The sequence below is a fragment of the Bufo gargarizans genome, chromosome 4, assembly GCF_014858855.1.
Source record: "Bufo gargarizans isolate SCDJY-AF-19 chromosome 4, ASM1485885v1, whole genome shotgun sequence".
In the NCBI taxonomy this organism is placed as follows: Eukaryota; Metazoa; Chordata; class Amphibia; order Anura; family Bufonidae; genus Bufo; species Bufo gargarizans.
The window spans coordinates 158,012,218-158,025,800 of NC_058083.1; the positions used below are offsets into that span (position 1 = coordinate 158,012,218).

Here is a 13,583-nt window from a genome sequence, read left to right on the forward strand (position 1 = left end):
TCAGCTCATGCAAAATGGGAGCAAAACCGAAAGTGTTTTGTTTATATTTTTGTTCAGTGTATTTAACACAGAGCTTGAATTACATCTGTTATAATGACAATTTTAATAAAACATTTAATGAGAAAAAACATGACCGCTGGATGACAGTGGAAGATCTGGCCTGTTGTTGTGACTTCTACCACAGCCCTTCTGCTCATACTTGTGTCTACAGCATCATTTTTGCCACTGCCCTTCTTTGGAGGGCCCTGACAACTGTTGGCCATAGTTTATAACAACTGTATCGCTAACAGAACGGATTTAAAGGAGTTATCCAGGTCTATAAAAAAAAATATCACTACAGTGGCTTATAATATGACAGACTAAGGCTAACTGAGTACCTTGAAACATGTTTTGATCAAGCTGAGCTTTTCTCATTTCTCCCATGCAGACTCCACTTCCTGCATCATCTCATCCTAGCTGTGAGAGTGTCAGTTATGATCAAGTAGCTTTTCTCAGCCTCCACCCACTGCCCCTCCCAGCAGTGCTGTTCCACCCCCCCCCCGCCCCACTCCTTATTCTGTTGTTCCTCTCAACCCACTATACCAACTCAGCACAATGGCTCTGCGCACTTCACAAATAACATCATTCACAGCCTAGTAGATCAGGAAGCATGTTCAGTTTGTTTTTATGTACAAGACTGTACACTTCCTTATTTTCACTCTCTCTAGAAAAAAAATTCACCTCCCTCACCTCCTCCTCCAACGCACAGCCCTATGTAAAACAAATCACTCTCTCCCTTCAGCCTCTTCCAACACACAGTCCCATGCAAATAAAATTACTCTCTCCCTCCAACCTCCTCCACCACAGTCCCATGTGAATAAAATCACTCCTTCCCTCCAGTCTCCTCCAACTCACAGTTCCATGTAAAAAAATCTCTCCCTTCAGCCTCCTCCAACACACAGCCCCATGTAAATAAAATCACTCTATCCCTCCAGCCTCCTTCACTGCAGTCCCATACAAATAAAATCACTCCTTCCCTCCAGCCTCCTTAAACGCACAGTCCCATGTAAAAAAAATCACCCTCTCCCTTCAGCCTCCTCCAACGCACAGTCCCATGTAAATAAAATCAGTTCCTTTTCCTCCAGCCTCCTCCAACATACAGTCCCATGTAAATAACATCACTCCCCAGCCCCCTCCAACATACAGTCTCATATAAATTACATCTCCCCTCCATCCCCATGTTATAGGCTCAAGTTAATCACATTTCCCTCCTCCCTCCATCATACAGTCCAATGTACATCACATCTCCATCTCCCATATACAGCACTAACCTGAACTGCTCTCTGCTGCAGTCTTTTGCAAACTGTGAGGCTCTAATTGGATCATTACCTCCCCTTTCCTCCTTTATCTGTGTGCCTGCACCACAAGCAGGCACTGTCAGAGATAAAAGCACTCAGCTCTCCTGAGCTAAGCCAGCCATATCTGTGTAGCTGACATCAGGCTGCTCTGCCTTGCTGAAGGGGGCGGGGCTGAAACACTGTTGAGCAGCACTAGGAGCAGAGATGAAGGGAGGCAGGGGGCAGGCCATGAACTGTCCTCACTGATGACACGTTCATTGTGGGTGCGAATCAGGAGCCCAGAACACCTGCACAATGAAAACCACATGTTCTAGGAGCAAGGAGGAAGTGGAGAGAGTGTACCATGTGACTAGGCAGGGGATCTCAAGCCCTGTACAAAACTTTTAATAAATGTAAATTATAAACTTTTAGCGCCTACCAAGGGGGGAAGGATGTAATATAATAGTTTAATCTCAGAATACCCCTTTAACTATGAATGTTGTGCACTTGACAGTGATGCACACGGAAATATTTTACACCTGCCTTAAATACTAAGGCACCACTAACAGAACGGATTAACTATGAATGCTGGTGCACTTGACAGTGATGCACACAGCGATATATTACACTTGCCTTTAATCCTGAAGCACAGTAACTGTATCGCTAACAGAACGTATTAACTATGAATGTCGGTGCGCGGCACAGTGATGTACACGGCCATACAGTCTCCCTGCACTCTCTCTCTATAAACTCACTGCAGTCTCCCACTCCAATATTGTTCTTCAAAACTGTTTGCATCAACACTGTCCCTAGTGCACGAGCCACGTCTCTCTCTATGCTCAGCTCACAGGACAATGGCAGAGACAGCTATCTGCGGATTGGCTGGCCGCATGGCATTATGAGTGATGTCAAGTTTCCAGGCTTGTCTCCTCTACACTTACTTTAAATTTCTAACACATGCAGCCGCCATTTTAGGTAAACTGATTCGTTACCACGAGGCACAAGGAAATTTGGATTTGTTTAGAATCTAAATTTTCTAAACTTCGGACCGAATTCCGCTTCGAATGCTTCATTTTGCTCAACACTAGTCATGAAAGATCAACCACTTCGACTGAAAGCATGAGAAACTATGAAGAAGATGGATACAGAAACCACGGATGAAGTGAAGATGACTATACAGAAACTCCATCCACAGAAGAGTAAATCACTGAATATCATACTGACCAGAAGCTTCATGCGCAGTTATTCAAATAAATTGTTCAAATAATAAGGGCTCACTCACACGACCGTTTGTTTTTCTTGTCTATGTTGCGGACTTGAGTGGGTCTGCGATTCGTAAAATACACCAAAAGATAGGACATGTCCTATGTTTTGTGGAGCAGAGGCAGGGATTGGAAGCCCACAGAAACACTTGGAAGCCCTCTGTAATATGTAATTTATCATACTGGCAATTTATCACCCTTAGCCTCCAGGACCCAGGTAGAAATTTAATCACTGTCCTACCTATAGTTATGACCCATCATCAATGAATTAACAAGTGAACTCTAGACATTCAGAATATTAAAAGGGTTTTCTGAAACCCCCCACTCAAAAAAAAAATGCAGGGAATGTTCTTAACCCCTTAAGGACTCAGCCCTATTTCACCTTAAGGACTTGGCCATTCTTTGCAAATCTGACCAGTGTCACTTTAAGTGCTGATAACTTTAAAATGCTTTTACTTACCCAGGCCGTTCTGAGAATGTTTTTTCGTCACATATTGTACTTCATGACACTGCTAAAATTGGGTCAGAAAAGTTTACCAAAAATTGGGAAAAATTAGCAAATTTCAAAGTTTCAGTTTTTCTACTTCGGCAATACATAGTAATACCCCCAAAAATGGTGATGACTTTACATTCCCCATATGTCTACTTCATGTTTGTATCATTTTGGGAATGTCATTTTATTTTTTGGGGATGTTACATAGCTTAGAAGTTTAGAAGCAAATTTAGAAATTTTTCAGAAATTTTCCAAATCCCACTTTTTATGGACAAGTTCAGGTCTGAAGTCACTTTGTGAGGCTTACATAATAGAAACCACCCAAAAATGACCCCATTTTAGAAACTACACCCCTCAAGGTATTCAAAACTGATTTTACAAACTTTGTTAACCCTTTAGGTCTTCCACAAGACTGCATGGCAAATGGACATAAAATTTAAGAATTTCGATTTTGGGGAAAATTTTCCAATATAATCAATTTTTCCAAGAACAAAGCAAGGGTTAACTGCCAAACAAAACTCAATATGGGTTGTCCTGATTATGTAGTTTGCAGAAACACCCCATATGTGGTCCTAAACTACTGTTTGGCCAAACGGAAGGACATAGAATGAGGGGAACGCCATATGGGTTTTGGAAGGCAGATTTTGCAGGACTGGTTTTGTCTATACCATGTCCAATTTCAAGCCCCCCGTTGCACCCCTAGAATAGAAATTCTAAAAAAGTTACTCCGTCTAGGAAAGTACACCTCTCAAGGTATTCAAAACTGGGTTTACAAACTTTGTTAACCCTTTAGGTGTTCCACAAGAGTTAATGGCAGATGGAGAAACAATTAGTGAATTTCTATTTTTGGGAAAATTTTCCATTTTAACCATTTTTTTTAAAGTAATAAAGTAAGGGTTAACTGCCAAACAAAACTCAATATGGGTTGCCCTGATTCTGCAGTTTGCAAAAACACCCCATATGTGGTCCTAAACTACTGTTTGGCCAAACGGGAGGACATAGAATGAGGGGAACACCATATGGGTTTTGGAAGGCAGATTTTGCAGGACTGGTTTTGTTTATACCATGTCCCATTTAAAGCCCCCCGTTAAACCAGGGACATGTCATGGCCATACTGTAGAGTGGGGTCTGGTAGAGGACGTCCCCACTCCAGTATTGCCTGACACTGGATTTTTGCACTAGACCCATATGCAGGCCCCAAAATGTCCTCATCTGGGCTGCACTTACCGGCGTCCAGCCACCGGGTCTCGCCAAAAAGGAGCCAGGGTGCTGAGCAATGAACTGTTGGGCGTACAGGTTTGTCTGCTCCACCATCCGATTCACAAATGGGTCACTGAAAAAAAAAACTAAAAAGTCAATTTCAGTGAAGCCCTCTGTGGGAATCTAGATTCCTGGATTGCCAACAAAATCTGGAATCTCGGGCTAAAAATCCACTGGGGGACACCAGCTAAGTTCACCGGCAGGGGGCTCTGGTGGGCTTATTTGGTGGGCCGGGAAACCAGTACGAGCCCCAGGGCGGCTCGTACTAGGGTGGGCCACAGGGTCCCTAGCATGTGGGGCCCCTTGCTCCACCGCCTTGGGGGCTCATCGTCATCAGATGATGAGGAGGAGGATGCGGATGACAAGAGGAACGTGGGGTCATCCTCATCCTCACTGGGGCTCTCGGAGTCGGAGGCAAGCTGGGCGTATGCCTCCTACACCAAGAACATCCGGCGGGCCATGGGTATGTCTGTGTGCGTGTGTATGTGCGTACGTGTAAAACTTTATTGTATGTGCGTGTGTGTGGGGGCAGGGGTGTTCACGTACTAAAAAGTAAAAAAAAAAAAAAAGTTCTAACTTGCTGATCAGTGGTACAACGCTGATCAGCGGTGGGGCGGGCGATGCGCTAACAGTGGCAGTGGTGGTGGGGAGGCTGGGGGGCAAGTGGCAGCACCCCTGGGTGGGTCTAGGGTCTCACAGCTAAGTGCTGTGGACCCCAACCTCCAGAGACCACCAAAAACAATAAATCAGTTAAAAATGTTTCCCTAATTAACTCTCCCTTCTATCCCTGCCTAATGGTGCCTCTCCCTCACTGACCCTAACCTACCTGGAGGGTGATGGGTGCAGGAGGGTGATAGGTGCCAAGGGGGGATCGCAGGAGCTGGTGAGGACGGTGCTGGACGGTGCAGCAACAGGAAGAGGAGGGGAGAGAGGAGCGCCGGGAGTTTGAATCTCCCGCCTCTCTCCAGGACCAATCAGCACCACGGCCAGCACCGCCTCTCACAAATGCTCGGACTGTGATTAGTGGTGTGTAATCACACCACCGATCACCGTCCTTTTCCGGTTCATCGGGTCACCGGAGACCCGAATGGACCGGAAACGCAGCAAACCGCAGGTTGTGACAGGATGCCCGCTGAATATTTTCAGCGACTGTTCCAATTAACCCCCATCAAAGTGGTGGCACTGGAACACTAGAAGACTAATAATTTTTTTCTTATTTAATAACACTCCCTTCCTAATTTAGGAGGGTCTCAGAAAACCCCTTTAACATGAAACCCACTATTACCATCAGGCATTAATCTTGCAATGCACCTCACTATCCTAAACAAACAGTAATGCCTTAAATAACCCCTTCACTCCAGCTCCTTCCACTTTCTCCCCCAACTCCTAACTAGGCCTGAATATATATAGACTATGGTGCTATCCCCATCTAGTGGTGGAATAAGTGTAGTGCACCTGACAGCCTGTTAACAAGGATTTTACATAAGAGTGCAATACAGCATGAACCAACATATAATATGACAAACTTTGCAGTACACACGTATACAAGTGGGACTCTGCAGTGTCACTTCATCAAATGGCATTTATCATGTAGAGAAAGTTCATTCAAGGCACCTACTAATGTGTTGAAATGGAAGATGGGTTACTGCAGGTTCTGGTAGACTGAGAGTTGTGGATAGAAGACAAGTCCCACAGTCTGGGGCTCTCCATAATTCATTTGCAGCACTTTCAGAGCGCAAGAGAATCATGGAGGATGGCTCAGGCACAGTGGGTGAGGAACAATCATCTCCCATGCCTAAAGTATGCAAGACTGCAGTCAAAGACAAAAAGGAGAAGGTGAGGACTGATAGTAAGCAGCTGTCAGTGGACGATTCTATTATAAAGGGTGTAAAGTTTGAGGAAAATGGTTTTGTGAGATGTCTCTCTGGTGCTAACCGCTAGCTGGGATAGATGACGTATCCTTAATATTGTTAGGCAAGCAAAGCAGGAAAGGGAGGTGGATTTTATTGTTCATCTTGGGATAAATGATCTGGCTTGCAATGAGGTTTCAAAGGTGAAGGAATCTTTTCACACACTTGGAAATGATATACGGGAGGTCGCATCAACTGTTTCATTCTCTGCAGTTTTGCCTGTGCATAACCTTCAGCATGACAGAAAGATGTGCATTAAGGAATTCAATGTATGGCTTGGTGAATGGTGTCTGAATCAAGGGTTTGGCTTTGTGTCTCATGTTAGCTCTCGGAATGGAAAAGAACTGTACAAGAAAAATGGTTTGCATCTGTCTCTCAAGGGAACAAATGTCCTCACTGAACAGTTCCAAGTATTTCCTAAGGAGCATATAAACTAGGAAAGGGGGGCAAAAGGGTGATAATCCAGCAGTCCGACTGCCCCCCGGAACAATGCCAGAAGATGCCAGTAGCACAGGGGTTAAGAAATTACAAGCTCAGAGTCTTGTCTACAAATGATCGCAGTTTAGGGAATAAGATCAATGAACTTGAGTCTATAATGGCATCTGAGAATATAGATTTAGTGGCTGTTACTGAGACATGGTTCAATGGGAGTAATGACTGGGATATAACAATACCAGGGTTCTCTCTATATAGGAAAGACAGAGAAGGCAAGAAAGGGGGAGGGGTGGCCCTGTATGTGAAAGATAGCATAAAATCTAATTTAATACAAGTTAGCGAGACCAATTTAGAGTCAGTTTGGGTTACCTTGCAGCTTGATAATTATAAGGTAACTCGTGTAGGTGTGATATATAGACCACCTAGCCAAGTCAAAGAATTAGATGATCTACTAGTTGAGGAAATAGCTAAAATGACATTGAAAGGGGAAGTTATCATAATGGGAGACTTTAATCTTCCTGATGTAAACTGGAAAACCAAAATAGCTAGTTCTGCCAGGAGTACAGATATTCTAAAGTCCCTACAGGGATTATCTCTACAGCAAGTAGTTGAGGAGCCAACCCGGAAGGAGGCCATTTTAGATTTAGTATTCACAAATGGGAATTTGGTATATGATATTACTGTAGGAGAAGGCATGGGATCTAGTGATCACCAGTCAGTGTGGTTTACTATAAGTACAGTGACTGAGTCACACCACACAAAAACAAAAGTTTTAGATTTTAGAAAAACTGACTTTTCTAAAATTAGATTAGTGGTATACGAGTCCCTATCAGATTGAAACAGTTTCAATAGAGTCCAGGAGAAATGGGACTACCTAAAAGTGGCACTATTGAAGGCAACAGATAATTGCATTAGGCTTGTCAGAAAAAGCAAAAAAAGGAAGAGACCACCGTGGTACTCAGCAGAAGTGGCCAAAATCATTAAAAACAAAAAGATAGCATTTAGTAATTATAAAAAAAAAAAATAGGATGACAGGCAAATTTATAAGAATAAGGCAGAGAGAGGCCAAACAAGTTATAAGAGCTTCTAAAGCACAGGCAGAAGAGAAATTAGCTCAGTCATTGAAAAAAGGCGATAAGACATTCTTCAGATACATAAATGAAAAAAGGAAACTAAAACAAGGAATTAAGAAATTAAAAATAAAAGAAGGAAGGTATATGGAAGAAGATAAAGAACTAGCTGACTGCCTCAATGAATACTTCTGTTCAGTTTTTAGAAAGGAAAATGAAGGAAAAGGACCTCAGTTAGGAAGCAAGACTAATGAATCTTTTGATGCATGTGTCTTTACAGAGGAAGAGGTTCTAAGTCAACTGTCTAAAATTAATACAAATAAGTCACAGGGGCCTGATGGCATACACCCAAAGCTATTAAAAGAGCTCAGCGGTGAACTAGCAAAACCATTAACAGATTTATTTAACTAATCACTGGTAAGGCTACTTTCACACGAGCGTTCTGCTGTCCGCTCGTGAGCTCCGTTTGAAGGAGCTCACGAGCGGAGCAGAACGCTTCCGTCCAGCCCTGATGCAGTCTGAATGGATGCGGATCCGCTCAGACTGCATCAGTCTGGCGGCGTTTAGCCTCCGCTCGCCTCCGCACGGCCAGGCGGACACCTGAACGCTGCTTGCAGCGTTCAGCTGTCCGCCTGGCCGTGCGGATCCGTCCAGACTTACAATGTAAGTCAATGGGAACGGATCCGCTTGAAGATGACACCATATGGCTCAATCTTCAAGCGGATCCGTACCCCATTGACTTTACATTGAAAGTCTGAACGGATCCGCTCAGGCTACTTTCGCACTTAGAAATTTTTCTAAGTTATTAATGCAGACGGATCCGTACTGAACGGAGCCTCCGTCTGCATTAATATGATCGGATCCGTTCAGAACAGATCCGATCAAGCGCTAGTGTGAAAGTAGCCTAACAGGAGTCGTCCCAGAAGATTGTAAATTAGCAAATGTTGTGCCCATTCACAAGAAAGGTAGTAGGGAGGAATCGGGCAACTATAGGCCAGGAAGCCTGACATCAATAGTGAGGAAATTTATGGAAACCATACTTAAGGAGAGTATTGTGGAATATCTAAAATCCCATTGATTGAAAGATGAAAAATAGCATGGGTTTACTTCAGGGAGAGCATGTCAAACTAATCTTATAGATTTTTTTGATTGGGTGACTAAAATAATAGATGGCGGAGGTGCAGTAGACATCGCTTATCTAGGCTTTAGTAAGGCTTTTGATACTGTCCCACATAGAAGGCTAATCAATTAGAGTCTTTGGGCTTGGACTCCCATATTGTTGAATGGATTAGGCAGTGGCTGAGGGACAGACAACAGAGGGTTGTAGTCAATGGAGTATATTCAGACCATGGTCTTGTTACCAGTGGGGTACCTCAGGGATCTGTTCTGGGACCCATACTGTTTAATATCTTTATCAGCAAAATTGCAGAAGGCCTGGATGGTAAGGTGTGTCTTTTTGCTGATGACACAAAGATTTGTAACAGGGTTGGTGTTCCTGGAGGGATACACCAAATGGAAAAAGATTTAATAAGTGCAAGATAATGCACCTGGGGCGTAAAAACCCAAGAGCAGAATATAAAATCAGTGATACAGTCCTAACCTCAGTATCTGAGGAAAGGGATTTAGGGGTCATTATTTCAGAAGACTTAAAGGTAGGCAGACAATGTCATAGAGCAGCAGGAAATGCTAGCAGAATGCTTGGGTGTATAGCAAGAGGAATTACCAGTAGAAAGAGGGAGGTGCTCATGCCGCTCTACAGAGCACTAGTGAGACCTCATTTGGAGTATTGTGCTCAGTACTGGAGGCCATATCTCCAGAAGGATATTGATACTTTGGAGAGAGTTCAGAGAAGAGCTACTAAACTGGTACATGGATTGTAAGATAAAACTTACCAGGAAAGATTAAAGGACCTTAACAAGTATAGCTTGGAAGAAAGACGAGACAGAGGGGATATGATAGAAACTTTTAAATACATAAAGGGAATCAACAAGGTAAAAGAGGAGAGAATATTTAAAAGAAGAAAAACTGCTACAAGAGGACATAGTTTTAAATTAGAAGGAGTAGTGGATGCATGGAACAGCCTTCCTGCAGAAGTGGTAGCTGCAAATAGAGTGAAGGAGTTTAAGCATGCATGGGATAGGCATAAGGCCATCCTTCATATAAGATAGGGCCAAGGGCTATTTATAGTATTCAAATGGTTCTTATCTGCCGACACATTCAATGTTTCCATGGTACAATCCTAGCTGTAGAACGCTGTTACAGCAGCAGGAGCACACGGCTCCCGCTTCCAGACTGCTCAGATGCAGTGGTCACCTTTGACCACGGCATCTGAGGAGTAAAATGTGGCTGATCGCGTACATCTGCCATGGGTTTCAAACAGCAGAAGTCCAGCGGCTATGGCACCCACTGCATGTGCAAGTGGGCGCCATATTTAAAGATGCAACTTCCGCCGTACATACATGGCTGAAGTCGTGAAGGGCTTAATATTATAGAACCGAGGGTGGTTATAATACTCAGTCTTTAATATACCCTGGGCAGACGTACAGCAGTGATGGAGAGGCTGGCACAGGGGTCGTCTGGGGCACTCTCTGTGTAAAGGGACCAGGCCTGATGGTAGGTGAGGTGCCCTGGATGTTGCAGGTTTTGTTTAATGTGCCTGTGGCAAGATCCCTTTAAATTTGTGACGCCAGTGCTGATAACGGTGGCACACCGATTTATGGTAGGAATAATTGAGGAACACAATGTTGTAGTGAACCAAAACTTCTGTTTACTGAAGCAGTTAACTATGTACAGTCTTTGGTCAAAGTTCCATATGTAAGAGGTAGTAACATGCAGGCTTTACATCAATTGGCAGGCACATTTTCCTCAGAATCCTGTCTGTCTTTATCCCAAGGCCCGTATGCCCTATTGCTGGCTTTATCCTTGGTTAGGGGAAACTTCCTCAGGTATATGTCTCCTTGCTTTAAATAGATCCTTCTGCCCTTCAGCTCTCGGTGTGGCTGGAATCAATTTGGCTCTGCACTGTACTTTGTAGGAACTTAGTTTTTCTCAGGAGGCAGCTTCTTCTCCTGGTTGCAAGCTAGGAGCCTGGGCTATCTAGCTGCATGTCAGAACCTGCACTTCAGCTCCTCTCTGGCTAAAGTGTACACTCTCAACTCCCAACTCTTCTGACTCCCGACTCTGAACAGGACCTGACTATATATATTAGGGGTTCCCTAGCTCCCTCTACTGTCTAGGAAGAGGAACTACACCCTAACAGGCCTGATACACAGATAACAGGAAACACACATAAAAACATTATATAAAATACAGTGACTCTGTTCCACGGAAGGAGGGGAACAACGTGGCCCAATTGACCCTTGTGTAGTGCCCACATTTACCTAGTGGGACACTACACTACACAGGTTTTATTGATATGTGTGCAAGTGAATAATCTCCCTCCTAAAATGCTTGGTTGTATTCTTACTTGCTGACTGATTGATCAGGGGCCAGAGGGTAGTACAGTTACATATGTACTTTAAAGGGGGTGTCTAACTTCAGCAAATAGCATTTATTATAAAGAGAAAGTTAATACAAGCCACTTACTAATATATTGTGATTGTCCATATTGCCTCCTTTGCTGGCTGGATTCATTTTTCCATCACATTATACACTTCTTATTTCCATGGTTACAACCACCCTGTAATCTATCAGTGGTGGTCGTGCTTGCACACTTTAGAAAAAAGTGCTGGTCTATGCGCACTCCCACAGTCCCATCTACCAGAGGGGCAGGCGGTTTTTCCTATATTGTGCAAGCACGGCCACCGGTGGTCGTGATCCCTGGAAATAAGCAGTGTACAATATAATGGAAAAATTAATCCAACCAGCAAAGGAGGCAATATAGACAATCACAATACATTAGTAAGTGCCTTGTATTAACTTTCTCTACATAATAAATGCCATTTGCTGAAGGGAGACAACCCCTTTAAGTTGCACTGTGATAGTGTCCAGCGAACCTTATGGACTGACACCGTGTCGGACTGCATATTATATATACGTTTTACGTCTCCTGGAATAGAAGCAGCCATCACACCAGTAGATGCAGTGAGAGACTACAGAGCCTATACTAATGTCTATTCTCTTCCATCAGTGTCATAAAGTATGGGAGGCTTTGGTCTATCCCCAGCCATTACAACAGAAATCAGGCTGCATGAGATGCTCTGCAGGGGTTGTCACCAGAGTAGATTCCCTTCCACTGTCTACATCACAGACAGCAGCTGGTAATAGACCATCAGCCTATGATGAAATGTCCCTGCACTGTCTGCACCATACACACCTGCCCATAGGCTTGGAACCTGCACTGATGATCTGAGGGGACCTGCATATACCAGTAATGGTCAGGTGCAGATGCTGGGTAGAAAACTTTCCCTGCTGCTAGCATGTCCACTATCAGCACCCCCAGGACTTGCACTACATGGGTGATGCCATCTGATGTGCTGTGCCTGCCCTGATGATGATGCTCGGCTAATTGGAGCTGCTCTGCAGACCAGCACTCAGAAGATGATCAAGTTGTCTGAGTCCAAGGTCACTGGGACGAGGAACCCTAAGGAGGGACTCCCCTCCTCATGATGCACAGCAGAGCTCTCCAGCCCTCCCCAGTCCGCTGAGGATGTGAGGCTGCTGCTGCTGCAGTGTGCCCGCCGCTCAGGATGGTGCAGTGCTGCTGCTCCCCGGAGGGCTCCCTCATCACGGCGCTGCTGCTGCTGCTGCACGAGTCGCAGGCGGGCTGGAGCTGCGGGGATCTGCTGTGCGGGGACCGGGAAGGCTGCTGCGTGTTCGGGAACGTCAGCCACACGGAGATCAAGTGCTGCCAGCTGCCCTTCCACACTTTCCTGGACAACGTGGGCTGGTTCGTCAGGAAGCTCTCCGGGCTGCTCATCCTGCTGGTGCTGTTCGCCATCGGTTACTTCCTGCAGCGCATGATCTGCCCCAGCCCCCGCAGGTACACCCGGCCCCAGCAGCGGAGCACCGGGGGCCCCGGGCTGCTCAACGAGACCAGCTCCCAGGACTCCCTCATAGACAGTGTCCGGCACCTTTCCGAGCACGAGCTGCGCATCATCTCCTCGCCGGTGCTCCTGCAGCTGCCCAGCTACGAGGAGGTCAAGTACCTGCCCACCTACGAGGAGTCCATGAGACCCGGCCAGGTGATCCTGCCCGTGTCCCCGATCCCGGCGGCGGAGGATGGAGGCTCTGGGGCACTGCCCCCCTATTCACATTGAATACCAGACTGGGGGTCCCATGATGTGCTGGGCAATGGGAAGCACTGCCCCATTATTCTCAGCAGGATGGGGGGCAGTGGGGTTGCCCCCTTCTTAATAAACTGGAGAGTGGCATCACCCCCTTTATCCTTAACTGGTGGACGGGGGAAACCAAATGATTAGACTGACTGGGGCAATCCCTGCTGTGATCTACAACAAACCAGATCCCTACTGCTGTCATTGGCTTGTGTCCATATAGCATTGTGTAATGGCTGTCCACCTTGGGTTACTCCTGCCTTCCAGCCTGACCAGAAATGGCTAGAGGAATGAATTTATGTGACAATGGGAATCAGGAAAGGGATTCTGGTCTGATCCCTATGGATCCCAGTGTGTCTATAGGGGGTTAGATTAGGAATCCCCACTATGGGGATAGATATTTATTGTTCCTGTTCTCATCAAATGTCTTGAACTGGCCGTCAGGATGGTCCTTTCTTCTAGAATGTCATTTTATGGAAAAAATTGGTCTGGTTGGGATGAGAAGCTGAATGTGTAAAGCCGTCCATCTGATTGTCATCATGCAGTCATTGTATGTAGGTTGTC

General features: G+C 45.2%; 1 protein-coding gene across 1 annotated transcript; it reads left to right on the forward strand.

Moving 5' to 3' along the window:
* The first annotated feature begins 12,434 nt into the window (after positions 1-12,434).
* Positions 12,435-13,088, forward strand: C4H3orf80 (chromosome 4 C3orf80 homolog). Its single transcript, XM_044288600.1, has one exon. The coding sequence runs from the start codon at positions 12,435-12,437 to the stop codon at positions 13,002-13,004; it is 570 nt and encodes a 189-aa protein (XP_044144535.1). The 3' UTR covers positions 13,005-13,088.
* The last annotated feature ends 495 nt before the right edge of the window (positions 13,089-13,583 follow it).